At 41.4% G+C, this 25,314-nt stretch overlaps 1 protein-coding gene and 1 non-coding gene across 3 annotated transcripts in view; both read left to right on the top strand.

Annotated features, from left to right (window-relative positions):
• Positions 1-25,314, top strand: part of ARFGAP3 (ADP ribosylation factor GTPase activating protein 3) — a 60,359-nt gene that overhangs the window by 18,018 nt on the left and 17,027 nt on the right. The window contains exons 4-11 of one of the 2 annotated variants that reach the window (XM_032261369.1): positions 3,688-3,819; positions 4,985-5,068; positions 7,616-7,703; positions 10,707-10,766; positions 15,172-15,218; positions 16,438-16,577; positions 22,347-22,475; positions 22,934-23,056. In XM_032261369.1, coding sequence (XP_032117260.1) covers positions 3,688-3,819; positions 4,985-5,068; positions 7,616-7,703; positions 10,707-10,766; positions 15,172-15,218; positions 16,438-16,577; positions 22,347-22,475; positions 22,934-23,056 — 803 coding nt within the window. Of the gene's footprint in view, positions 1-3,687; positions 3,820-4,984; positions 5,069-7,615; positions 7,704-10,706; positions 10,767-15,171; positions 15,219-16,437; positions 16,578-22,343; positions 22,476-22,933; positions 23,057-25,314 lie in introns of both variants that reach the window. The other variant, XM_032261368.1, reaches the window with a different exon arrangement.
• LOC116538930 lies at positions 4,751-4,856 on the top strand. The gene has a single exon (XR_004263850.1). It is a non-coding gene; the product is annotated as a U6 spliceosomal RNA (small nuclear RNA).

Below are 25,314 nucleotides of genomic sequence, written 5' to 3'. Positions count from 1 at the left end.
GCTGAGGTGAGAGGAACACTTGAGTCCAGGAGTGTAAGACCAGCCTGGGCAACATAGTAAGACCTCATCTATACAAAAAAACTTAAAAATTAGTAAGGCATGGTAGTGCCTGCCTATAGTCTCATCTGCTCAGGAGTCTGAGGTGGGAGGATCACTTGAGCTCAGAAGTTCAAGGCTGCAGTGAGCTGTGATAATGCCATTACACTCCAGCCGCGGTGACAGAGCAAGACCCTGTCTCAAAAAAAAAGATAATAATAATTATATATATCTATATATATATATATATATAGATATATGCACACATACACACACACACACACACACACATATATGCATATCAATTAAATTGTTAAAGTTGTAAGCCTAAGATAGCAGTTTTCAAATTGCTAGTTTCTCAATCTTTTTTCATCATTGTCCCTAAGCAGAAAAATTAATTAATTTTCCATTTAAATTGGATCTGATGTTTCCTTAATGAGAGAAATTAAATACTAAGGGATACAATTTTGTCAAGTAGAGGCGACCTTTGGAAGGCCACAAACCATTGTAATAACTAAGATTTTTTTTTTTTTTTTTACTTTCCAATAAACAATTTTTGCCTTTCTTAATGAAAAATATATCCCTGGCCAGGCATGGTGGCTCACACCTGTAACCCTAGAACTCTGGTAGGCTGAGGCAGGAGGACCACTTGAGCCCATGAGTTCAAGACCAGGCTGGACAACAAAGCCTACAAAAGCATTTTTTAATTAGCCAGGCATAGTGGTGCATGCCTGTAGTCCCAGCCACTTAGGAGTCTGAGGCAGGAGAATCACTTGAGCCCAGGAGGTTGAGGCTGCAGTGAGCAGTGTTCACCGTGCCACTGCACACTAGCCAGCCTGGGTAACAGAGCAAGACCGTCTCAAAAAATAAAAATAAAAAGAATATATGACTTAGACGTTTCAACCTTTTTTTTTTTTTTTTTTTTTTTTTTGAGACAAAGTCTCACTCCTGTTGCCTAGGCTGGAGTGCAGTGGCAAAAGCATGGCTCACTGCAGCCAGCCTCGGCTTCCTGGGCTCAGGTGATTCTCCCACTCAGCCTCCCAAGTAGCTGAGACTACATGCAAGTACCACCATGCACAGCAAGTTTTTTACATTTTTAGTATAGACAGGGTTTTGCCATGTTGCCAGGCTAGTCTTGAACTCCTAGGCTCAAGTGATCTGCTCACTTCGGCCACCCAAAATGCTGGGATTACAGGCATGAGCCACCGGACCCAGCCAGTGTTTCTTATTAATTTTTAAATTAATTTTTAATTAAATTTTTAATTAATTTTCTATTTTTTTGTAGAGACATGGTCTCATTTCGGTTCCCAGGTTGGTCTCAAACTCTTGGCCTCAAGCAATCCTCCTGCCTTGGCTTTCTAAAGTGCTGGGATTACAGGCATGAACCACTGTGCCCAGCCTCACGCATCTTATTAGAAACCTTTGCCCATTATCATGGTGTTTACAGACTTGTTCCTAAACTTAGCACTGTTGGTTTGACTTACCTGTCTTTGCTTCTAAGCCTTCCCAAGGTTGCAGAGTCACCCTCTGGTAGGCTGAGGCAGGAGGACCACTTGAGCCCATGAGTTCAAGACCAGGCTGGACAACAAAGCCTACAAAAGCATTTTGTAGAAACTCCAGAAAGGAGCGTTCTCATTTCAAGCCAGCAGGGGTTAGGGTACATGGGGAGGGAAGGCTTACATCAGTGGTCATTCAGCTTACCCAGTGGCGCTATGAGTTATGGGCTTGGAACCATCCTTTTTGTATTTGAATCTTAACTCTGTCTTTCACTACCCATGTGACCTGGGGCAAGTAGTCGAACCTCTGAGTGCTTCATTTTCCCCATCTGTAAAGTGTGGATAGTAATAGTGACTGTCTGAAGTGTTGGTGTGAGGATTGAATGAGATGATGCCCATAAAGCACTTGGGACAGTATCTGGAACATGTGGGTGACCAATATCATTATTAGTCAATTGTTAATAAAAGGATCACTGGCTGGGCGCGGTGGCTCACGCCTATAATCCCAGCACTTTGGGAGGCCGAGGCGGGTGGATCACGAGGTCAAGAGATCGAGACCATCCTGGTCAGCATGGTGAAACCCCGTCTCTACTAAAAATACAAAAATTAGCTGGGCATGGTGGCACACGCCTGTAGTCCCAGCTACTCGGGAGGCTGAGGCAGGAGAATTGCTTGAACCCAGGAGGCGGAGGTTGCGGTGAGCCGAGATCGCGCCATTGTACTCCAGCCTGGGTAACAAGAGTGAAACCCCTTCTCAAAAAAAAAAAAAGGATCACTTGTATAGGTTTTTAGAAAACCTGTTTTAATTAAGATCTAAATTCTATAATTTATGTCTATACATGGATCCTCATGAAGTGGGTGAAAGCAGTTTTTTCTAATTGTTTAAATACTTGTTTTATCATCTTACCTATATTGTAGTCTCTGTTAATGACAAAATAGTGCTGAAAAAGGTAAATGTTAATGTAGCTCCTAATTTGTCAAAAATTCTGATTTAGTAGAATCCAAATTGAGATTGATTATGGACTGGGTGTAGTGGCTTACACTTCTAATCCCAGCACTTTGGGAAGCCAAGCTGGGAGGATTGCCTGAATCCAGGAGTTGGAGGCTGCAGTGAGCCATGATCATGCCACACTATATTCCAGCCTGGATGACAGAGTCAGACCATCTCAAAAACAAAGAAAAGGGTCAGGAGCAATGGCTTATGCCTGTAATCTGAGCACTTTATGAGGCCAAGGCAGGTGGATCCCTTGACCTCAGGAGTTCAAGACTAACCTGAGCAACATAGTGAGACCCCATCTCTACAAAAAATACAAAAATTAGCCAGGTGTGGTGGCACACACCTGTAATCCCAGCTACTTGGGAGGCTGAGGTGAGGTGGTGGGATCACTTGACCCCAGGAGGTGGAGGTTGCAGTGAACCGAGATGGAGCTACTGCACTGCAGCCTGGGTAATAGAGCAAGACTCTGTCTCAAAAAAAAGAAAAAAAAAAGTGGCCGGGCATGGTGGTGCATGCCTGTATTCCTAGCACTTTGGGAGGCTGAGGCGGGCAGATCACAAGGTCAGGAGTTTGAGACCAGCCTGGCCAACATAGTAAAACTCCGTCTTAAAAAAAAAAAAGGAGAGCCAGGTGCAGTGGCTCACGCCTATAATCCCAGCACTTTGGGAGGCCGAGGCGGGTGGATCACGAGGTCAAGAGATCGAGACCATCCTGGTCAACAAGGTGAAACCCCGTCTCTACTAAAAATACAAAAATTAACTGGGCATGGTGGTGTGCGCCTGTAGTCCCAGCTACTCGGGAGGCTGAGGCAGGAGAATTGCTTGAACCCAGGAAGCGGAGGTTGCGGTGAGCCGAGATCGAGCCATTGCAACCCAGCCTGGGTAACAAGAGTGAAACTCTGTCTCAAAAAAAAAAAGGGAAAAAAAAGTAGACACAACCAAGTGCCGCCACCATAAAAAAAAAAAAAAAAAAAAGAATAGAAAAGGAATTGATTGCTCATGAATTAAAAGTAGTCTTGAGTAGAAAGTTTCTCCCCAAGTAAATTTCACAATGACAGAGGTGGTTTATTGGGCAAATGAGGACTAGTTATTTCATTTTATAATGCAAGTATCATAGCTAGTTTTACCAAAATATTAATCTGCATGCTTTTCTCTGTAGTCTTCCTTTTTTCATCAACATGGGTGTGCCACCAATGACACCAATGCCAAGTACAACAGTCGCGCTGCTCAGCTCTATAGGGAGAAAATCAGATCACTCGCTTCCCAAGCAACGCGGAAGCACGGCACTGATGTAAGTCACTGGAGGCTGGATTGTTTCCCTTAGATACATGTTTGCTTAGTAGAAAGTGATTTTTATCCTGAATAATAAAACTTTTCTACCTGAGTTGTCTTACAAGGAAATAATGTACAGTAGATTATTATCATTTGAAATAGTTATGTTCTGCATGAGCACTGGATTAGTGAATACTGAAACATTGCTCCTAGGAGAAATACAGGATTAAGTTCCTATGAGCTTCTGGTCTCATTTTCGTCCGCTGATCGATACATAACCTTATTTAACATGTGTTTCTATTTAAAGACGCCTTTTTAAATATGTATTGATGACTCATGAATATTGAACTCACAGCCAAGGAGTATAACTCAGCCCTGAATGAAGCTTATTTAACACCTGGATTTTCTCCATAAGACACATCATAGTCTTCATGTGCTTCATGGGAACAAACATTAGATAACCCTTCAGTACTGTACTTGAGAGCCATCTTAAACAATGACATCCTCAGTAAAAAGCACAGAAATATGAAGGACATAGCACTAAATAAACTACAGAAAGGACATTTGTTTATGAGAACTGAAACAAGAAGGCAGAGTGTGTCTTGTTCCACCTCAACTGGGAACGTGCTTCTCGGGGAACTTATTTTTTGCTGCACTATTCTCCCAATGACTGAAAACACCACGAGGACTGATTTTGGAGTTAAAAGTAAATTTTAGCAAGTGGGAAATTCCTAAATATTAAATCCATGGAAAATGAGGATTGATTATCATTTGGAACCTGCATTTAGATATGAAGTCCTTGATCTTTCCTTTTCAGAAATGATTTGTGTATTTGAGGTACTCGACTTCCTCAAGGTTTGGAAGCAAAATTTACTGGATGATAGATTACTAAAGCGCACTCAGAGGTCCCCTGTAGGCATGTTACTGATTTTATAGGAATGGAAAGTGCCGTGCTCACTTTGGCAGCACATATACTAAAATTGGAACGATACAGAGAAGATTAGCATGGCCCCTGTCAAGGATGACACGCAGATTCATGAAGCGTTCCATATTTAAAAAAAAAAAAAAGAATGGAAAGTGCCGATCTTTAGGAAACGGTTCTCTATAAGGGAAGTGAAGGGTATCAAATAACACCCTTCACAGGCCAGATGAATGCTTAGCCCTGTGTTGTGTTTTTTTTCTAGCTGTGGCTTGATAGCTGTGTCGTTCCATCTTCGTCCCCTCCACCAAAGGAGGAAGATTTTTTTGCCTCTCATGTTTCTCCTGAGGTATGTATTATGCTTCACATAATTTTAAAATGTGCTTACTCTGACAGTTACAAAGGTACATATTTAAAATGCTAGGATGTAGGCTAAGCTGTTGTAATAAAAAGTCTTGAAACATAACTACTTAAGAGAGAAGTGACATTATCAGCAATTCCAAGGTTAGGCTCTCCGCCGTTAACTGATGGACTGACTTTGCTGTTCTCAACATGTGGCTTCCCTTCAGGGCCTAAAGCAGCTGCTCCAGTTTAAGACTCTCCCAGCTTAAAGGAAGAGGACAAGCATCCTTGAGGGCAAATGCCCTTTTCATTTTTTTTTTGAGACTGAATCTGGCCCTGTTGCCCCGGCTGGAGTGCAGTGGCACAAACTCAGCTCATTACACCCTCCGCTCCCTGGCTTCAAGCGATTCTCCTGCCTCAGCCTCCTGAGTAGCTGGGATTACAGGTGTGTACCACCACACCCAGCGAATTTTTGTTTTTGTTTTGAGATGGAGTTTCGCTCTTGTCGCCCAGGCTGGAGTGCAATGGCACGATCTCAGCTCGTTGTAATTTCCACCTCTTGGGTTCCAGCAATTCTTGTGCCTCAGCCTCCGGAGTAACTGGGACTACAGGTATGCACCACCACACCCAGGTAATTTTTGTATTTTTAGTAGAGATGGGATTTCACCACATTGGCCAGGCTGGTCTTGAACTCCTGACCTCAGGTGATACACCTGTCTTGATCACCCAAAGTGCTGGGATTACAGCTGTGAGCCACCTCGCCCAGCCACAAATGTCCTGTTTTTTTACAGAAAAAGTCTAGAGGGAGCTCCCATCCTTCTACTTATGTCCTGTGAGCTGAAATTTAGTTGCATGTCTTATCTAACTGCCAGGGAGAACTGAGAAATTATCACTAATAGTATGCCTCAGTTCAGTTCAGAGCTCTGAAACTGACAAAAAAAATGAAGACATTTTTAATAGGGGTTTCATTCTCAGTACACTAGCTCTGCTGTTTATGTAGTATATATCTCAAAGCTATTGAATGAGTTAATATAGATATAAGTACTAGAATCTGGCACAAAGTAAGTCTTCAGTAAGTGCTCTAAATATCACTATCTTCATCTTTATGACCTGATAGCAGCAGTGATAGCAGTCCACAGTACTTCTGTGGCCTTTCCTCAGATCACTTAGATCTAAGGAAACTAAGGCCTAAAAAGCCACAATGTTTATTATTTGGCCCTTTCTTTTTTTTTTAGATGGAGCTTTCATTCTTGTTGCCCAGTCTGGAGTGCAATGGTACGATCTCAGCTCACTGCAACCTCTGCCTCCCAGGTTCAAGCAATTCTCCTGCCACAGCCTCTTGAGTAGATGGGATTACAGGCATGCACCACCACACCTGGTTAATTTTGTATTTTTAGTAGTGTGGGGTTTCTCCATGTTGGTCAGGCTGGTCTTGAACTCCTGACTTCAGGTGATCTGCCCCCCTTGGCCTCCCAAAGTGCTGAGATTATAGGCATGAGCAACCATGCCCAGCTTACTATTTATCCATTTAAGGTAACATGTGCCTACCTCTGTCTTAGAGCATCATATGTTTTGCCGGCCACCCTACCTCTGCCCAATCCCACTGACTGAGGGGCACGATTCGTTGAACTCTTGCTCAATCCATTCTTTAATTTTCTTTTTTTTTCTGAGATGGAGTCTATGTCGCCCAGGCCTGAGTGCACTGGCATGATCTCAGCTCACTGCAACCTGTACCTCCCAAGTTCAAGTGATTCTCCTGCCTCAGCCTCCCGAGTAGCTGGGATTACAGGCATGCGCCACCATGCCCAGCTAATTTTTTTGTATTTTTAGTACAGACAGGGCTTCACCACGTTGGACAGGCTGGTCTTGAACTCCTGACCTCAGGTGATCCGCCTGCCTCAGCCTCCCAAAGTGCTGGAATTACAGATGTGAGCCACTGTGGCCAGCTTATTCTTTAATTTTCAATTTAAAACTACATAAAGTTATATAAGTTGTTAAACCTTATTTTTTTGTTTTTGTGGTTTTTTTGCTATTATAATTTGCACATACTTACTAGCATTGTCACAGTCAATGGTTACCAAAAATAGTTATCAAAAAAAAAAAAAAAGAGGAGAACAGACCAGGCATTGTGGCTCATCCCTATAGTCTCAGCAGTTTGGGAGGCTGGGATGGGAGGACAGCTTGAGCCCAGGAGTTTGAGAGGAACCTGGGCAACATAGCGAGATCCCTTCTCTACAAAAAATTTAAAAATTAACTGGGCATTGTGGCACATGCCTGCAGTCCCAGCTACTCAGGAGGCTGAGGTGGGAGCGTCGCTTGAGCTTGGGAGGTCAAGGCTGCAATAAGCTATGATTGTGCTTCTGCACTCTAGCCTGGGCAACAGAGCAAAAAAAAAAAAAAAAGTACGCAAGAAAAAAATAGATAGGCCTTCCTTTCCGTTATCAGGGACTCAGAATGGGATGTTTAAATTGTTAGGTTTCTCCTGTGCTTGGATTTGTTTTTCATGGCTGTTTTCTTGCTTTGTCTGCTAATGACTTTCCTCACCTTGTTTCAGGCGAGTGACACAGCATGGGCATCAGCAATAGCAGAACCAGCTTCTTTAACATCAAGGCCTGTGGAAACCACTTCAGAAAATAACGAAGGTGGAGTGCTTAGAACTGTCATGTAATACTATTTTATGTTTCAGTGGCATGCTATGAAACTATTAAAAATTAAGATGGGCTGGGCACTGTGGCTCACGCCTGTAATCCCAGCACTTCTCGAGGCTGAGGCAGGAGGATCGTGTGAGTCCAGGAGTTGGAGACCAGCATGGGCAACATAGTGAGATCCCATCTCTACAAAATAAAACAAAACAAAACACCTGAAACCTATTAAAATGTAGACCCTTCTGTCTTTTTTTTTTTTTTTTTTTTTTGCGCGATGGAGTCTTGCTCTGTCACCAGGCTGGAGTGCAGTGGTTCCATCTCTGCTCAGTTTAACCTCCAACTTCCAGGTTTAAGTGATTCTCCTGCCTCAGCCTCCTAGGTAGCTGGGATTACAGGCATGCACCACCATGCCTGGCTAATTTTTTTAATTTTTAGTAGAGATGGGGTCTCACCATGTTGGCTAGGCTGGTCTTGGACTCCTGACCTCAAGTGATCTGCATGCCTTGGCCTCCCAAAGTGCTGGGATTACAGGTGTGAGCCACTGCACCCAGCCAGAACAAGATTTTTGAAACTTTTAAAAAATTTCTCTTATAGGGACGGGGCCTCAATCTGTTGCCCAAGCTGGTCTCAAAGTCCTGGGTTCAAACAGTTCTCCTGTCTTAGCCTCAGATTTTTTTATTGTAATCGTCATTCATAGCTGAAGAGTTCGTTTATAAAAGCTTATTGTTTAGAATTTCATTTTTTTCGCACCTGCAACAGTACATTCATCTTCTGTGCCCAGAAATTTTTTAAGCAATCAAGAAGACCTGTTGCCTGAGGCTTCACCTAGAATTTCATGCTTTAGCACTGGGTGATACAGTGCAGTCTTGAGTGAACTTAGATTACAGAGTGGAAAGGAGAAAACAAAAGAACTTTAACAAATAGAGATATGGGACATGAAATGCTCTGCTTGTGTATTCTTTTTCACTGCTGTTTCTCAGTGCCCAGCGCAGGTCCTGACTCCAGTAAACGAACATGTGGTCAGTTGTTTTTCTATAAAATATCACTGTGCTCACTCATCCTGTTTGGCCTATTTAAATGTCTTAACCAGAGCTTATTTTTAAAATATTTACGTAAATGAAACAGTAGAGTTTCCTGTAAACCACTGTTGGGCCTCACATTTTAAAAATAATTGTCCTACCATAAAATTCACCCTTTTAAAATATACAAATTAGTGGTTTTTAGTATATTCGCAAGGTTATGCCACAGTCACCACTATCTAAGTTTAGAATATTTTCTGGCTGGGCATGGTGGCTCACACCTTTAGTCCCAGCACTTTGGGAGGCTGAGGCAGGAGGATTGCTTGAGCCCAGGGAGTTTAAGACCGGCCTTGGCAACATGGCAAGACCCCTTTCTTAAAAAAAAAAAAAAAAATCCCATCTCATTTATTTCTAAAATAAAGAAAAAAAGAATATTTTCAACAGCCTAAAGAAACTACATAACCATTAATAGTCACTTTTTATTTCCCTCTGCCCCTGGCATTCATGAGTCTCCTTTCTGTACCTATGGATTTGCCTATTCTGGATGTTTCATATATATAGAACTATACAATATGTGGTCTTTTGTGAGTGGCTTTTTAAGCTTGTGATTTTTTTCAGGGTTTATTCTTGTTATAACCGCTATCAGTACTTCATTCCTTTTTACAGCTAAATAATATTCCATTGAATGGATATACTACATTAATTTTTTTTTTTTTTTAGATGGCGTCTTGCTCTATTGCTTAGGCTGGAGTGCAGTGGCGTGATCTCAGCTCACTGCAATCTCAGCCTCCTGAGTTCAAGCCATTCTCCTGCCTCAGCCTCCCAAGTAGCTGGGATTACAGGTGTGCACCGTCATGCCTGGCTAATCTTTGTTCAGTTGTTTTTCTTTTTTTTTTGACATGGAGTCTTGCTCTGTCACCCAGGCTGGAGTGCAGTGGCATGATCTCGGCTCACTGCAATCTCTGCCTCCCGGGTTCAAGCAATTCTCCTGCCTCAGCCTCCTAAGTAGCTGGCATTACGGGTGGCTGCCACCACGTCTGGCTAATTTTTGTACTTTTGGTAGAGACGTGGTTTTACCATGTTGGCCAGACTGGTCTTGAACTCTTGATCTCATGATCTGCCTGCCTCGGCATCCCAAAGTGCTTACAGGTGTGAACCACCGCTTCTGGCCGCCATCTTTGTATTTTTTAGTAGAGATGGGGTTTCACCATATTGGCCAGGCTGGTCTCAAACTCCTGACCTCAAGTGATCTGCCTGCCTCGACCTCCCAAAGTGCTGGGATTACAGGCATAAGCTACCACATGCCCAGCCTACATTTTATTTATTTTTAAAGTAATAAATAAAATTTAAATAACAAAGTATGGTTGGGCATGGTGGCTTATGCCTATAATCCCAGCACTTTCGGAGGTCAAGGTAGGGGGTCTCAAACTCCTGAGCTCAAGTAGTTTGCCCAACTTGGCCTCCCAAAGTTCTGGGATCACAGGCATGAGCCACAGTATCTGGCCTTTAATGAAGGCTTAATATAGTTGCTAACCAGGATCCCTTTTTAGTTAAAATAGAATAAATAAGGCAGATTTCTTGGCAACTGGAAATTTAGATTTCTATCATCAATGTAATTGGTATTAGAATTTCCAAATATTAATATATGTTGGGTATATAGTACACAGACGTACTAAGTATCTTATGACAGATCACTTTGAAACACTAGATCATAAGGTAGAATTTTGAATCCTGTTAGTTGAAGAGACCACTAACATTTTTGTTCTATAAAGCCATTGGATTAAAAATACACTTCTACTTTAATGGACTTTTATGTCAAAATTCTTATAAGAATAAAATAGAATATGGAGCTAAAAAGTTAGGTGATCATTGGCAAAATTGGATAAGATATGTAGCACTGTGCAAGTTGAATTATTATACTTTCAAAAACAAATTAGGTGAGTTTATTTTCTGCACTAATATCAATGTTTTGAATTTTCAGGTGGACAAGAACAAGGACCAAGTGTGGAAGGTCTTAATGTACCAACAAAGGCTACTTTAGGTAATACGCTTAAAAGCCTACATTTTGATTTGAAGTGTATGACTCATTAAGAAAAAAAATAAATCCTCCTGCATTTGGCCTAGGTATCTCACCTGATGGAGTAATATAGCATCATGACCGAATCTGTTAATCAGATTTCATTAAGCAAAAGATGCTATATATATATATGTTTTTTATTCACCTCTCAAGCTTCCAACAAAGATGCTACATTTTAACCAGCTTGATAATATAAAATCCAGCAATGTGGCTGGGTGCAGTGGCTCAGGCCTGTAATCCTAACGCTTTAGGAAGCTGAGGTGGTTGCATTGCTTGAGCCCAGGAGTTTAAGACCAGTCTGGGCAACATGGTGAAACCCTGTCTCTACCAAAAGAATTGGAAAAAAACAATTAGCTGGGTGTGGTGGCATACACTTGTAGTCCCAGCTGCTTGGGAGGCTGAGGCAGGAGGATAACTTGAGCCCGGGAAGTTGAGGCTGCAGTGAGCCATGATCACACCACTGCACTCCAGCCTGGGAGACAGTGTGATACCTTATCTCAAAAAAAAAAAAAAAAAGGGAACAATGTGTACATTTAGCCAATATGGTTGCTGGTGTTTTTGATTGGCGAGTTTATGTTGTGCTGGCTCACATTCCCAAAATAAACAGTGGTTAGAACACCTACACCATTCCTTTTTACTCAGAACTCAGCATTTTCTTCTTTCTAATTTTATCATAGGCAAACTTAGTCTTAAACTTTTCATTATGAAGGAATTATATTTTAATTGGTGCATATTAGATTGCATTCATTGGAAAGCAGCTGCTTTGGTGAAAAATAACTAAACTGTTAGAAATATTCCTGACAGGCGACGTAGTGGCTCACGCCTGTAATCCCAGCACTTTGGGAGGCCAAGTCGGGTGGATCACAAGGTCAGTAGTTCAAGACCAGCCTGGCCAAGATGGTGAAACCCCCCATCTCTACTAAAAATACAAAAATTAGCCTGCCATGATGGCGCATGTCTGTAATCTCAGCTACTCAGGAGGCTGAGGCAGGGAATTGCTTGAACCCAGGAGGCGGAGTTTGCAGTGAGCCGAGATCGTGCCACTGCACTCCAACCTGGGTGACAGGGCGAGACTGTCTCAAAAAAACAAACACACACACACAGAGACACATACACACACAAAAGAAATATTCCTGGCCGGGCACGGTGGCACACCTGTAATCCCAGCACTTTGGGAGGCCGAGGTGGGTGGATCACGAAGTCAAGAGATAGAGACCATCCTGGCTAACATGGTGAAACCCCGTCTCTACTAAAAATACAAAAAAATTAGCCGGGTGTGGTGGCATGCACCTGTGGTCCCAGCTACTCGGGAGGCTGAGGCGGAAGAATCGCTTGAACCCAGGAGGCAGAGGTTTCAGTGAGCCGAGATTGCGCCACTGCACTCCAGCCTGGTGACAGAGCAAGACTCTGTCTAAAAAAAAAAAAAAGAAATATTCCTGACATTTTCATCATGTATTAGACTTGTCAGAGATTGGAAGCAGGTTATGTGACTCCTACAATACAAATCTAAAAGAAAGTGATGAAAAGAAAAACTCCCACAAACATCTTTTTCACACTTGAAATGTAATAAATGACATTATTCTCTACTTAGAGCTAAACATTATAATCTTTCGCTGTTTGTGGTTTTATGCTATCTTTTCCGATCAAAGCACATTCTTATCTTTATATGAAAAAATTCAGACTTAAATTTTGCTGGGTTTCTTTTTTCTTTCTTTTTTTTTTTTTTAAAGAACCTAACCAAGCAGGGTTTCTTAAACATAATTCTAAAGACAATATGTAACCTATGAGTAAAATGTACTTAGAAAAAGATTTTTTTTTTTTTTTTGAGATGGGGTTTCACTCTTGTTGCCCAGGATGGAGTGTGATGGTGCAATCTCAGCTCACCACAACCTTCGCCTCCCGGGTTCAAGTGATTCTCCTGCCTTAGCTTCCTAAGTAGCTGGGATTACAGGCATGCGCTACCATGCCCAGCTAATTTTGTCTTTTTAGTAGAGATGGGGTTTCTCCATGTTGGTCAGGCTAGTCTCAAACTCCCGACCTCAGGTGATCCACCTGCCTTGGCCTCCCAAAGTGCTGGGATTACAGGCATGAACCACTGCACCCGGCCTAGAAAATGATTTTTAAGAAACTTCCTCTAAAAAAAGTATTTTTGTGTAATTTAGAAAGTACTGTTATTAAAATAAGAGAATGCTTTATGTTTCTTTTTTCTTTTTTTTTTTTTTTTTTTTTGAGGCAGAGTCTTACTCTGTCACCCAGGCTGGAGTACAATGGTGTGATCTCAGCTCACTGCAACAGCATCTGCCAGGTTCAAGTGATTTTCATGCCTCAGCCTCCCAAGTAGCTGTGATTACAGGTGGTGCGCCACCACGCCCAGCTAACTTTTGTATTTTTAGTAGAAACAAAGTTTCACCATATTGCCCAGGCTGGTCTCGAACTTCTGACCTTAGGTGATCTGCCCGCCTTGGCCTCCCAAAGTACTGGGATTTCACACATGAGCTGCCATGCCCAGCCGAGAATGCTTTATATTTATTTTGGCTAATGTGATAATATCTGTGTATAAGCCAAGGTGAAAAAGCACATCACTGACTGCTTTAATTGTATACATACTGCCTAGTTAACTTTTATTTTGAGATAGACTCTTACTTTATTTCCCATGCTGGAGTGCAGTGGGTACAATCACAGTTCACTGCAGCCTGGTCCAAGGGATCCTCCCACCTCAGCCCCCCAGGTAGCTGAGACCACAGGCAGGCGCCATCACACTGGGCTTGCTTATGTATGCATGTATGTATGTATGTATGTATGTATGTATTTGGTAGAGATGGAGTCTCCTTATGTTGTCCAGGCTGCTAACTGTAAATTTTCAAACAATTTTTATGCAGCCATAAAAAAGAACAATTACGTCCTTTGTAGCAACATGGCTGGAGGCCATTTATCCTAAACAAACTAATGCAGAAACAGAAAACCAGATATTATATGTTCTCACTTATAAGTGGGAGCTAAATCTTGGGTTCATACAAACATAAAGATGGGAACAGTAGGCACTGAGGACTCCAAAAGGAGGGAGGGAGAAAGGGGAGCAAGAGCTGAAAAACTTCCTGTTGGATACTGTGTTCACTGCTTGGGTGATGGGATCAAAAGAAGCCCAAACCTCAGCACCACACAATATACCCTTATAACAAAACTGTGCATGTACTCCCTGACTCTAAAATAAAAATGGGAAATTATAATAATTTTTAAAGTTTTGGGGCTGGGTATGATAATTCATACCTGTAATCCCAGCACGTTGGAAGGCCAAGGCAGGAAGATCACTTGAAGCCAGGAGCTTGAGACCAGACTGGGCAACATAGTGAGATCCTCCCATCTCTACAAAAAAAAAAAAAAAAAAAAAGCCAGGCATGGTGGCATATGCCTGTATTCCCAGCTACTAGGGAGGCTGGGACGAGAAGATCACTTGAGTACAGGAGTTCAGTGCTGTAGTAGGCTGTGATTTCACTACTACACCCCAGCCTAGGTAATAGAGTGAGACCATCTCTAAAAAATAACAAAAAATTTTGAAAAGGTTTTTAAAGATTTTGACGGGTAGAACTTAATAAAAGAGTTGTGGCATGGTGGCTCATACTTATAATTTCAGCTCTTTGGGAGGCTGAGGCAGGTGCATCACTTGAACTAGGAGTCCAAGACCAGTCTGGGCAATGTAGCAAGACCCCATCTCTTAAAAAAAAAAAAAAGCCAGATGTGATGGTGCACACCTGTGATCCCAACTACTCAGGAGGCAAAGTGGAAGGATCCCTTGAGCTGGGAGGTCATGCCACTGCACTCAGCTTAGGCAACAGAACGAGACCCTGTCTTAAAAAAAAAAAATTGTTGTAATATACTTTTTTAAATGTTCCTGAAGAAAGTACTGAATGTGGACTGGGCATGGTGGCTCACAACTATAATCCCAGCACTTTGGGAGGCCAAGGCAGGCGGATCACCTGAGGTAAGGGGTTCAAGACCAGCCTGGTCAACATGGCAAAACTCCATCTCTACTGAAAATACAAAAATTAGCTGGACGTAGTGGTGGGCACCCGGGAAGCTGAGGTAGTGCTGAATATGGGCAAGCTCAGGCTCTTTATTTCTCTTCTGTGTGGTGTAAAAAAAATCCATCTTCTCTGAGTTTGGAGACTGCATGGAAATACTGAGGACTCCATTTTGAGGAAGCTCTGTTAATCTAAAATATGATCATCAACTTGAGTCTTCTGGATGACAGACTAACGTAGAAAATGTTATCTCTTAATTAATAAAGTGCCCTGTCTTAGAATTTTAAAAGACACGCTAAAAAAGAAAGATTATTTCTACTGGTCTGACTTTAATTTTTATTTTTTGGCAGAGGTTTCCTCTATCATAAAAAAGAAACCAAATCAAGCTAAAAAAGGCGTGAGTATTTCGTACTTTACATATAAAATATCTGGTAGTTAAGTTTTAAAACTAAAAAGCCGCTTTGTCATTTTAATTTTATTCTTTTCAACCATCTTATAATAAATGTGGCTTTGATATAAGGAGTCTATATTTTGTTCAGAGAGATTAATGTTATACTTAGTGAATTTTTTTCTAGAATGATTATTTAACATTTTTTCTATGACAAAATTCTGAAAAAAATTAACAAAGTTCCCCTGGGGATTTCTCTCCTGCTCGTGTGGTTCAATAAGCAATGACGCCTCGTGAGGCTTAGAGGGTAGTCCTCTGGTGAGCTTTCAGAAACAGTGATGTGTTGCAGAGCACCAGCTCTGGAGGCAGGTGCAAGGTTTGAATCCTGGCCTTGCCATTTATTGGCTGTGTGATCCTGGTCACGTTGCTTAACTTCTATGAGCTTTATTTTCCTCAGCCCTCTGTATCCAGGGGTTCTGCATTCGTGGATTTAACCAACTGCAGATCAGAAATATTTGGGGGAAAAAAAAAATAGACCAAGCGTAGTGACTCACACCTGTAATCTCAGCACTTTGGGAGGCTGAAGCAGGTGATCACATGAGCCCCAGAGTTCGAGACCAGCCTGGGCAACATGATGAATATCCCGTCTCCATAAAAAATACAAAAAGTAGCCAGGTTTGGTGGCCTGTGCCTATAGTTTTAGCTACTCAAGAGACTGAGGTGGGAGGATTGCTTTATCTCAGGAGGCAGGGGTTGCAGTGAGCCCAGATTATGCTACTGTACTCCAGCCTGGGCAACAGCTTGAGACCCTGTCTCAAAAAAAGTAAAAAATAAAAAGTAACAGTACAACGGTAAAAATAATACAAATAAAAACACAGAAGTGGCACTATTTCGTAGCATGTACATTGTTTAGGTATAAAAGTGATCTAGAGATGATTGAAAGTATACTGGAGGATATGCATTGGTTAAATGCAGATACTACACCATTTTATATAAGGGAATTGATCATTGCAGATTTTGTCATATACAGGATCCTGAAACCAATCCCCCCATGCTGAGGGACGCCTATAATAATACTAACTTCACAGAGTTGTGAGGACTAAGCCACAGAACAAGTATAAAGTGCTCATCACAGTGCCTGGCAGGTCCTTACCCTCAGGGAATGTTAGTTGTAGTTACAAAAGCTTTCCGACAGCTTGTGTAGACTATAGTCTTGTGCATCTTCTAGCTCGGAGCCAAAAAAGGAAGTTTGGGAGCTCAGAAACTGGCAAACACATGCTTTAATGAAATTGAAAAACAAGCTCAAGCTGTGGATAAAATGAAGGAGCAGGAAGACCTGGCCAAGGCAGCACCTAAAGAAGAATCAGTGTAAGTTCCATTTCATTATATTAATACATTTTCAGGAAATAAAACTATTATAGAACTCCAAGATTTGCTTTCCAAATGCCATGTATTTTTGTGGGGAGGGAGGGAAGGGTACTGCAGAATTTAGTTTTATGAAAACTGATATTGCATTGTCATATGGATTGGAAGGGAAAGAGATGAAACTGTAAGCTGTAAAGGTTGAAGCTATAAGGGCAGGACTGTGGTGACATCAGTGAGAAGGGAAAGACAGAGATGCATCGAGATGTTTATACATGAAAGATGCTTCACATTATTAGAGTTAGAGAAATGCAAATTAGAGCCACAATAAGATACCACTATGTACCCTCTACGGCAGCTATAATAAAAAAGTCAGGGCCCAGAGCAGAGGCTCATGCCTGTAATCCCAGCACTTTGGGAGGCTGTGGCGGGCAGATCACCTGAGATTGGTAGTTCGAGACCAGCCTCACCAAAATGGAGAAACCCCGTCTCTACTAAAAATACAAAAATTAGCTGGGCGTGGTGGTGGGCGCGCCTATAATCCCAGCTTCTCGGGAGGCTGAGGCAGGATAATTGCTTGAACCTGGGAGGTGGAGGTTGCAGTGAGCCAAGATCACGCCATTGCACTGCAGCCTGGGCAACAAGAACAAAACTTCATCTAAAAAAAAAAAAGGCAGTAACAGCTGTTGGCCAGGATGTCAAATGTTGGCTAGGATGTAGAGAAATTTGAACCCTCATACATTGCTCATGGCAATGTGAAATGGTGCCACTATTGTGAAAAACAGTTTGGCAGTCCTTCAAAAAGTTAAATGTAAAGTTTCCATGTGACCCAGCAAGTCTACTCCTAAGTATATACTCAAGAGAAATAAAAACATACATCTATGCAACCACACAAAAACTTGCACATGAATTGAATGTTCATAGTGGCATTAATCCTAATAACTAAAAAGTAGAAACAACTCAAATGTCTACCAACTGATAAATGATAAACAAAATGTGGTATGTCCATACAGTGGACTATTACCCAGCCACAGAAAGGAGTATAGTCCTGATATGTGCTACAACATGGATAAACCTAGAAAAGTTTATGCTAAGAAAGAAGCCAGCCATAAAAGATCGCATGATGATTCTGTCTATATGCAATATCCAGAATAGGCAAATCCATAGGGACAGAAAGTAACTTAGTGGTTGCCAGGGCCTGAGGGGAGCAGAGAAGGGAGAGTGACTGCTGATGCATGCAGGAGGCTTTTTGGACTGCTGAAAATGTTCTGGAGTTAGTAGTGATGGTGGCACAACTTTGTGAATGGGCTAAAAGCCACTGAATCATGTATTTGACAGGGTGAGTTTTACAGTATGTGAATTATGTCTCCATAATGAAAAGAGTATTTATAATGTGAAGCCCTGTTGGACTCCATGACTCAATTCTGAATATATGATGGAAGACTATGGCTCTGGTGGTGTCTGCAGAGGTTCTGAGCTTGGATCTTGGAGAGAGAGAAGGCAGAGTTTCCGAGAATGAAGGTGGTGGAATTATTGTGTGTCCGGGGCCTGCCTGAAGTGGAGGAGTTAGAACGATAATGTGGAGTACCTAAAAGTGAGGCTGTGGTTGTCCACTTACCCGAGAGTCAGGAGGAGCTCCTTAAGCAGTGCTGTGATGAAGGGGTGTCTCGGGAAAGTGAGTTCGGTAGTGATATCCAGGCCAGGAAGAGTGGGGAGGACACTGGAAGCCAGGAGGCCAGTGAAGAGACTGGTTTTCAGTAGACATTTGTCAGGCTCTTGAGAGCTTTCCACTTGTGTTGAAGTCAGAAGAGAAAGATGGCCTTCTGGTAACTGTGACGGCGTACCGAAGATCAGGAGAGAAGGAAGGCAGGGGGTGCGTGCCCTCAGAAAGGAAAAGTAACCTGGATTCCTACTTTTTATGCATGTGTTTTTTTAATGGTGTTTTCTCTTATTTTCATGTGTATTTTATCTGTTTTAGCTTGAGTTACTATAGACTGATGAAGAAAATAGTAACACCTATTTTATGAGGTTGTTTTAAGGATTAGTTTAATAGCGCAGATGCTCGTTAAAGTGCATCAAACAATACCTGACACATAGTAGGTGCTCAGTAAGTGCAACTACTTTTCATACTGTCTTTTTTTTTTTTTTTTTTTTTTTTTTTTTTAAGATGGGGTTTTACCATGTTGGTCAGGCTGGTCTTGAACTCCTGACCTGAGGTGATCCGCCCACCTTGTCCTCCAAAGTGCTTGGATTACAGGCGTGAGCCACCACGCCCAGCCTCATACTGTCTTACTATTCATACTGATAGTTCGCTAAGGTGTTTATAAGGTAAGACCAAATAATTTGAAATTGATATTTATTTCTCCTTGTCATTTAACTCACAGAACATAGGGGGCAGCACTGAACTGTATTTAGGTTGAATATGGTTTGAAATGCTTTGTGTAAAAATTTATATTGACTTGTCACAGACTTTATTTCTCTTACTAAGTTTTTGCTCCTGGTAAAGGGAAAAGTTAGAGTTGAGTGTTTCAATGGCTTCTCTTGGTATTTGGGAGTAGTCTCTGTCCAGATTAGTCATGCTTGAGGTTTTCCCAGAGCATGTGTAAAATTGGGCCTGATCAGCTCCCTTCCTGCAGATAAGCTGGATTGAAAAGCTGCAGGTTAGCTGGATACAGTGAAGTATGGTTGTTACTTCAAATATTAACATGCTAATCTTCCTGAAAACGAGAAGCAACAATCAGCCTTTACTTGTATCTTTCACTAGGAGTGTTTAATACATCACAAAAACAAAGATGCAGATCAGAGGATTTATGAATTTGATTTGAGAAGCCAGTTTGGTAACTTTTGTGGCCTTGTTCAAAACAACCACACCACTGTGCCTTAATTACCACCACTGCCACACAAACCTGTAGAAAGTACAGCTGTTTTATCCTTAATACATGAGTGTTGTTTTGCAAATTTTTTTTTTGAGACAGAGTCTCCCTTTGTCGCCAGGCTGGAGTGCAGTGGTGCGATCTCGGCTCATTGCAACCTCCGCCTCCCAGGTTCCAGCGATTCTCCTGCCTCAGCTTCCCAAGTAGCTGGGATTACTGGTGCGTGCAACCATGCCTAGCTAGTTTTTGTATTTTTAGTAGAGACGGGGTTTCACCATGTTGATCATAATGGTCTTGATCTCTTGACCTTGTGATCTGCTCACCTCGGCCTCCCAAAGTGCTGGGATTACAAGAGTGATCCGCACCCGACCACAAGTTACTTTTCTTAATGGCTGTAAATAAAAGTTATTTCAGCTCAGTAAACTGTCAGAGCAGTGTTGTTTCTTATACTGTCAGAGTATGAAACTAAATGGCCCATGCAGTGTCCTGGTTTCCTTTTAGCAGTTTCCCAGCCTGTACTCAGTATGCCCACTTGGTAGGAAGGAAGGAAGAGGCAGAGCTCCTTGAGCTGCAGTCCTCCCTTGAGCCAGTACCCGTAAACACTCCTGGAGTTCTGAGAAACGCCGTGTTCTTCTTCTTCTTCTTCTTCTTCTTCTTTTTTTTTTTTTTTTTAGATGGTGTCTCTCTCAGTTGCCCGTGCTGAAGTGCAGTGGTGCTATCTTGGCTCACTGCAACCTCCACCTCCTGGGTTCAAGTGATTTTCCTACCTCAGCCTCCCAGTAGCTGGGATTACAGGCGCCCACTACCATGCCTGGCTAATTTTTTTTTTTTAATTTTTAGTAGAGACGGAGTTTCACCATGTTGGCCAGGCTGGTCTTGAACACCTGACCTCAAATGATTCGCCTGCCTTGGCCTCCTAAAGTGCTGGGGTGTTCTGACTTCTTAACTCTGCTGGTGCTTCCAGAGAGATATTCTCATAAGCCTGGATGTGAAAGTGCATGCTTTTAGTGAGTGACCCAGTCCCATGTCAGATTACCTAGGAAGGAAAACTTTCCCATCTCTCACCTTTCTAGTAGAACCTTTTCATCCCCATTCATCTTCTCCAGAGGAATCTGTTGCTATAATTATATGTATTCATGATTTTAAACAGAGCTATTCTTTTCCTCCAAAAATTATACTTGGAAGAGTAGTATTTATTTGTTAAGGAATAAAATAGCCATAACCTGTTCTGTAGGAAGAGTAAGGAAAACAAACTGCCATGTGAAAACAGACCAAAGAAATCTTGCTAGACTCATTAAAGAAAAGAAACAGCACAAGCAAGATTACCTTTTCCTAGGAAGAAATTCTGGGCCGGTTATGGTGGCTCACATCTGTAATGCCAACACTTTTTGAGGCTGAGGCTGGTGGATCGCCTGAGATCAGGAGTTTGAGATCAGCCTAGCCAACATGGTGAAACTTTGTCTCTACTAAAAATACAAAAATTAGCCGGGCTTGATGGCAGGCGCCTGTAATCCCAGCTACTCGGGAGGCTGAGACAGAGAATCACTTAAACCTGCAGGGCAGAGGTTGCAGAGAGCTGAGATCATGCCACTGCACTCCAGCCTGGGTGACAGAGCAAGACTCAGTCTCAAAAAAAAGAAATTCTGGCTGGGCGCGGTGGCTCACGCCTATAATCCCAGCACTTTGGGAGGCCAAGGCGGGTGGATCACGAGGTCAAGAGATCGAGACCATCCTGGTCAACATGGTGAAACCCCGTCTCTACTAAAAATACAAAAATTAGCTGGACATGGTGGCGCATGCCTGTAGTCCCAGCTACTTGGAAGGCTGAGGCAGAATTGCTTGAACCCAGGAGGCGGAGGTTGCAGTGAGCCGAGATCGCGCCATTGCACTCCAGCCTGGGTAACAAGAGCGAAACTGTGTCTCAAAAAAAAAAAAAAAAAAAAAAGAAAGAAATTCTGTTGTCCTTCCCTGTTACTACACAGAAATTTATTTGTATTACTAGGAATTTATACAATGCCTCTTTTACCACGAATTCATGACATTTTACATGCTTTTATAAAGTGGATGATAACTTAGAAATCCTTGTAAGGTAGGTATATCATTTTTCAGAGCCCTGAAATGTTGCTGTCTCACTAAAATATGATACAGTACTGCTGTTCTTGCTATACAGGCATAGTTTCTTTATGAAAAATTAAGTCATTATTGTATTTTTTAGAAATCTGAGAGCAAGGACAATGTTTTGTGTATTTTTTTACCCCTTTGGTGTCCTGCTTGTAGCAGGTATTCGATTTTAATAGAAGGGCAGTATATGACTAGTAATGCTAAAGATACTATTAGCTGATAAGTGACTATCCCATTTTGAATGCTCTCAGAATCCTGATTGCCTAGAGGTCTCCTACAAGAAATTCTTTTGTAAACTGAAGGATCCTTTTACAATTAAGTAACTGCTCCTTAATTGATGTACTTGTGAAGTCAAATTTATATGTTTACTTATTTATCTTAAATCAAGACAGACTAGTGAGACTAACCTCATGCTTTAATATGTAATGTGGAAGTGTGATAAAATATTAGTCCAAATAAGAAATCCTGCTTTTCATTATCCCATATAGAAGTGATTTGGGTAAACATTATGTTATTATTCAATAACAGGTAATGTGAACTAAACTTGAACAGTGATACAGGTTGAGCAGCAATGAGAAAGTGGCTGTAAGCTCATTCAAATTTTCTTAAGCGTCCAGTCAAAAAAGGCAGGTAGAAAAAACGCCAACTTGCCTTCATAATGGTTAATTAAAGAAAAAATCATGAAGCTAAAAGTATACATTTCATGTTTAATTTTGCTTGCTATTTTAATGTAAGAACAAAGGATTAAAGCTAAATTAAAGAGCATTTGGTTTTTTGGCAGTGTTTTGTCACTACGGTTAGCCTATAAGGATCTTGAAATTCAGATGAAGAAAGATGAAAAGATGAACATGAGTGGCAAAACAAATGTTGACTCAGACAGACTTGGCATGGGATTTGGAAATTGCAGAAGGTATGTGAGACTGCTTTCTTGGAGTTAGAATCAAAGCCAATTTGCGAATCATCAGTGGATTTTTCTTGGACTGTGTTACTTTCAACTTTAGAGATACTTTCTTGTTATTCCTTATCTTCTCTAATTGTTTTTGCTTTGCTGTTATTCAGTATGACGTGCAAAATTTCAAATTTGGTTCTTTAAAAAAAGGAAAAAGGTCTGACTCTTCATGAAACACACAGCAGAGTGGAAGCCAAGAACATAACCAGTATTTGTGACCATATTTTATGTAGATACAGTCCTCATAGAACTTTAACATTTTTGATAGCTTGCACCAGAAAAGCTTTGTTTTATTGCTTATGTTTTTAACCCCTCTCATAAATTTGTCTTTGTTCAAAATATACATTAAAGCTTTCTTTATTTTGGGAAAACAAAAGTTTGTGAACTTACTGATTTATATATTTTTCTGTTTTCTCAAGTGGTATTTCACATTCAGTGACTTCAGATATGCAGACCATAGAACAGGAATCACCCATCATGGCAAAACCAAGAAAAAAGTATAATGATGACAGTGATGATTCATTTTTTACTTCCGGCTCAAGGTATTCTATTAAAAATCATTGTTAAAGTGTCATTTTGAAAAGCAGTGTATAGTATGGATTTATTAGTTTATTTGCATTAGGAGAAATTCCAAATCAATTTACTTCATTTTTTTAAAAGCTTTAGCTGGAGCCAAGGCTATTTTTTGGAATAATAATTAGAGAAACATTTGTGAAAGGACAATGTTTGCTAATATTAAAATGTTTGATAATAAAATCAGCAACTGTGATTAAAATTAGAGGTAGGAGAGATGTGTTTCTTTAAATTATGAAATTGGAGAAATCTGCCTAATTCCGAAGGTATATGTTACTTTGTTTTAGTCCAGCAGTTGGAATATTACACCGCTCTTTCTCAGGGCTTCAGCAGATTTCTGTGTTTCAGAATGCCAGTTTCAGGAAACTCCAATTGGCAGAATAGAGTGTTAAATAAACTCTCTCTCTGTGTGTACTGACTAATGAGGAACATGATTGCACTTTGAGGGGATCCCAGAGTAAAGCCTAGGTTCCTCGCCTTCAGCACTCACTGTCTGATGGAGACAAGATGCATAACTCTAGTGTGAAGCAGACTGTGGAGAGTAGTTCACCGTCAAGTGGCCTGTCAGGGCAAAGAGAACATGTTTGAGCTTGAGTCAATTCACTTTGTAAGGCTCCCTCAAGAACTTGCCCAGCCCAGGGGGAGGTCTGCTAAAAAGGCACCAAATGAACCTGTGATTTCACTGGCAAGGGCATGGCACAGCGCAGGAACAGAGGGGTAAGAATGTGGGCCCAGGGGCCAGATGGCATGGGTTTGAATCCTGGCTCTCACTGGTGTGACCTGGGCCAGGTTATTTAATTTCTTTGTGCTGTAAGCTTCCTCATCTGTGAATTAGGGACCCTAGTAGTACTTACCCCTTAGGGTTGTGTGAGGGTACTGCAAATACTACAGCACATTTACAATGGTGCTTGGCTCTTGGCTGCTATACGACAATATAGGAACTCAGTTGAAGAGACACGTGATTCAGTCGAAATGTTTTTGTTTGTTTTTGAGATGGAGTCTCACTCTGTCACCCAGGCCAAAGTGCAGTAGCATGATCTCGGCTCACTGCAACTTCCACCTCCCAGGTTTAAGTGATTCTTGTGCTTCATCCTCCCAAGTAGCTGGGACTACAGGCATGTGCCACCACACCTGGCTAATTTTTGGTATTTATAGTAGAGATGGGGTTTTGCCATGTTGGCCAAGCTGGTCTCAAACCCCTGGCCTTAAGTGATCTGCTGGCCTCAGCCTCCCAAAGTGTTGGGATTACAGTCATGAGCCTAAATGTTTAATTACTCATGTTAGGTAGTTAAACTAACCACATTGAGGACCACCTTTGGGTTAGGAGTTCATGAAAATGGAAGACGTGCCTGTCAGTAATGGGTGTTGCTTACCAGAAGGCTCTATCACTTATGTCTCCGAGGGCATTAGAGTTGTCTAATAACTTATAGGCTTGAGAGGTTTGCATTTGTATAGAAGATATATATGTGCATATATACACACACATGCACTTCATATATAGAACAGATATAAATAATATTAACTAGAATCTAATTGTGAAATTATAAATTTTCCAATCAATGTTTATAGACAAGGAACTTTATAAAGAATACTATCCTTAACAATGTCTCTAGGTATAGCTCCAAATTATTTCAAGTCCAGGGATTTTACAAAAAAAAAAAAAAATATATATATATATATAGTTTAGTGGTATTCCATGCTGATACTTTCAGAGACTTGGATGGTTTTATGTTTGCCTATCCTTTGCAGCCTCTATAATGCACCAAGTTTCACTTTACTCAGAAGTGATACCCAAATCATGTTTTTAAAGGTACATAAATAGATTTTACACAATAAAACTAAATTTTTAATTTGATTTGGAAACTGCATGCATGTGGAATCATTTCAAATATGAATATTAAATGAGGGACTGAGTCTGGGTCAGAGGACACTCTTGGCAGTACGGGGTCTGTATTTGCCTGTGTGGCTTCTCCACAGCATCTTTCATTATTTCACTGCTTATTAGCAACCTCTGCAGATGATAGTGTAGGAACGTAAAGAAAGGTTAGGCTGGGCATGGTGGCTCACACCTGTAATCCCAGCACTTTGGGAGGCTGAGGCAGGAAGATCACTTGAGCCCATGGAGTTCAAGACCAGACTGGGAAATACAGTGACACCTCATTTTTACAAAAAAAATTCAAAAATAGGCTGGGTGCGGTGGCTCAAGCCTGTAATCCCAGCACTTTGG

This window comes from Sapajus apella, unplaced genomic scaffold, assembly GCF_009761245.1.
Source record: "Sapajus apella isolate SASKATOON/1434 unplaced genomic scaffold, GSC_monkey_1.0 scaffold123, whole genome shotgun sequence".
Classification (NCBI taxonomy): Eukaryota; Metazoa; Chordata; class Mammalia; order Primates; family Cebidae; genus Sapajus; species Sapajus apella.
This window is presented reverse-complemented; position numbering and strand designations above follow the sequence as displayed.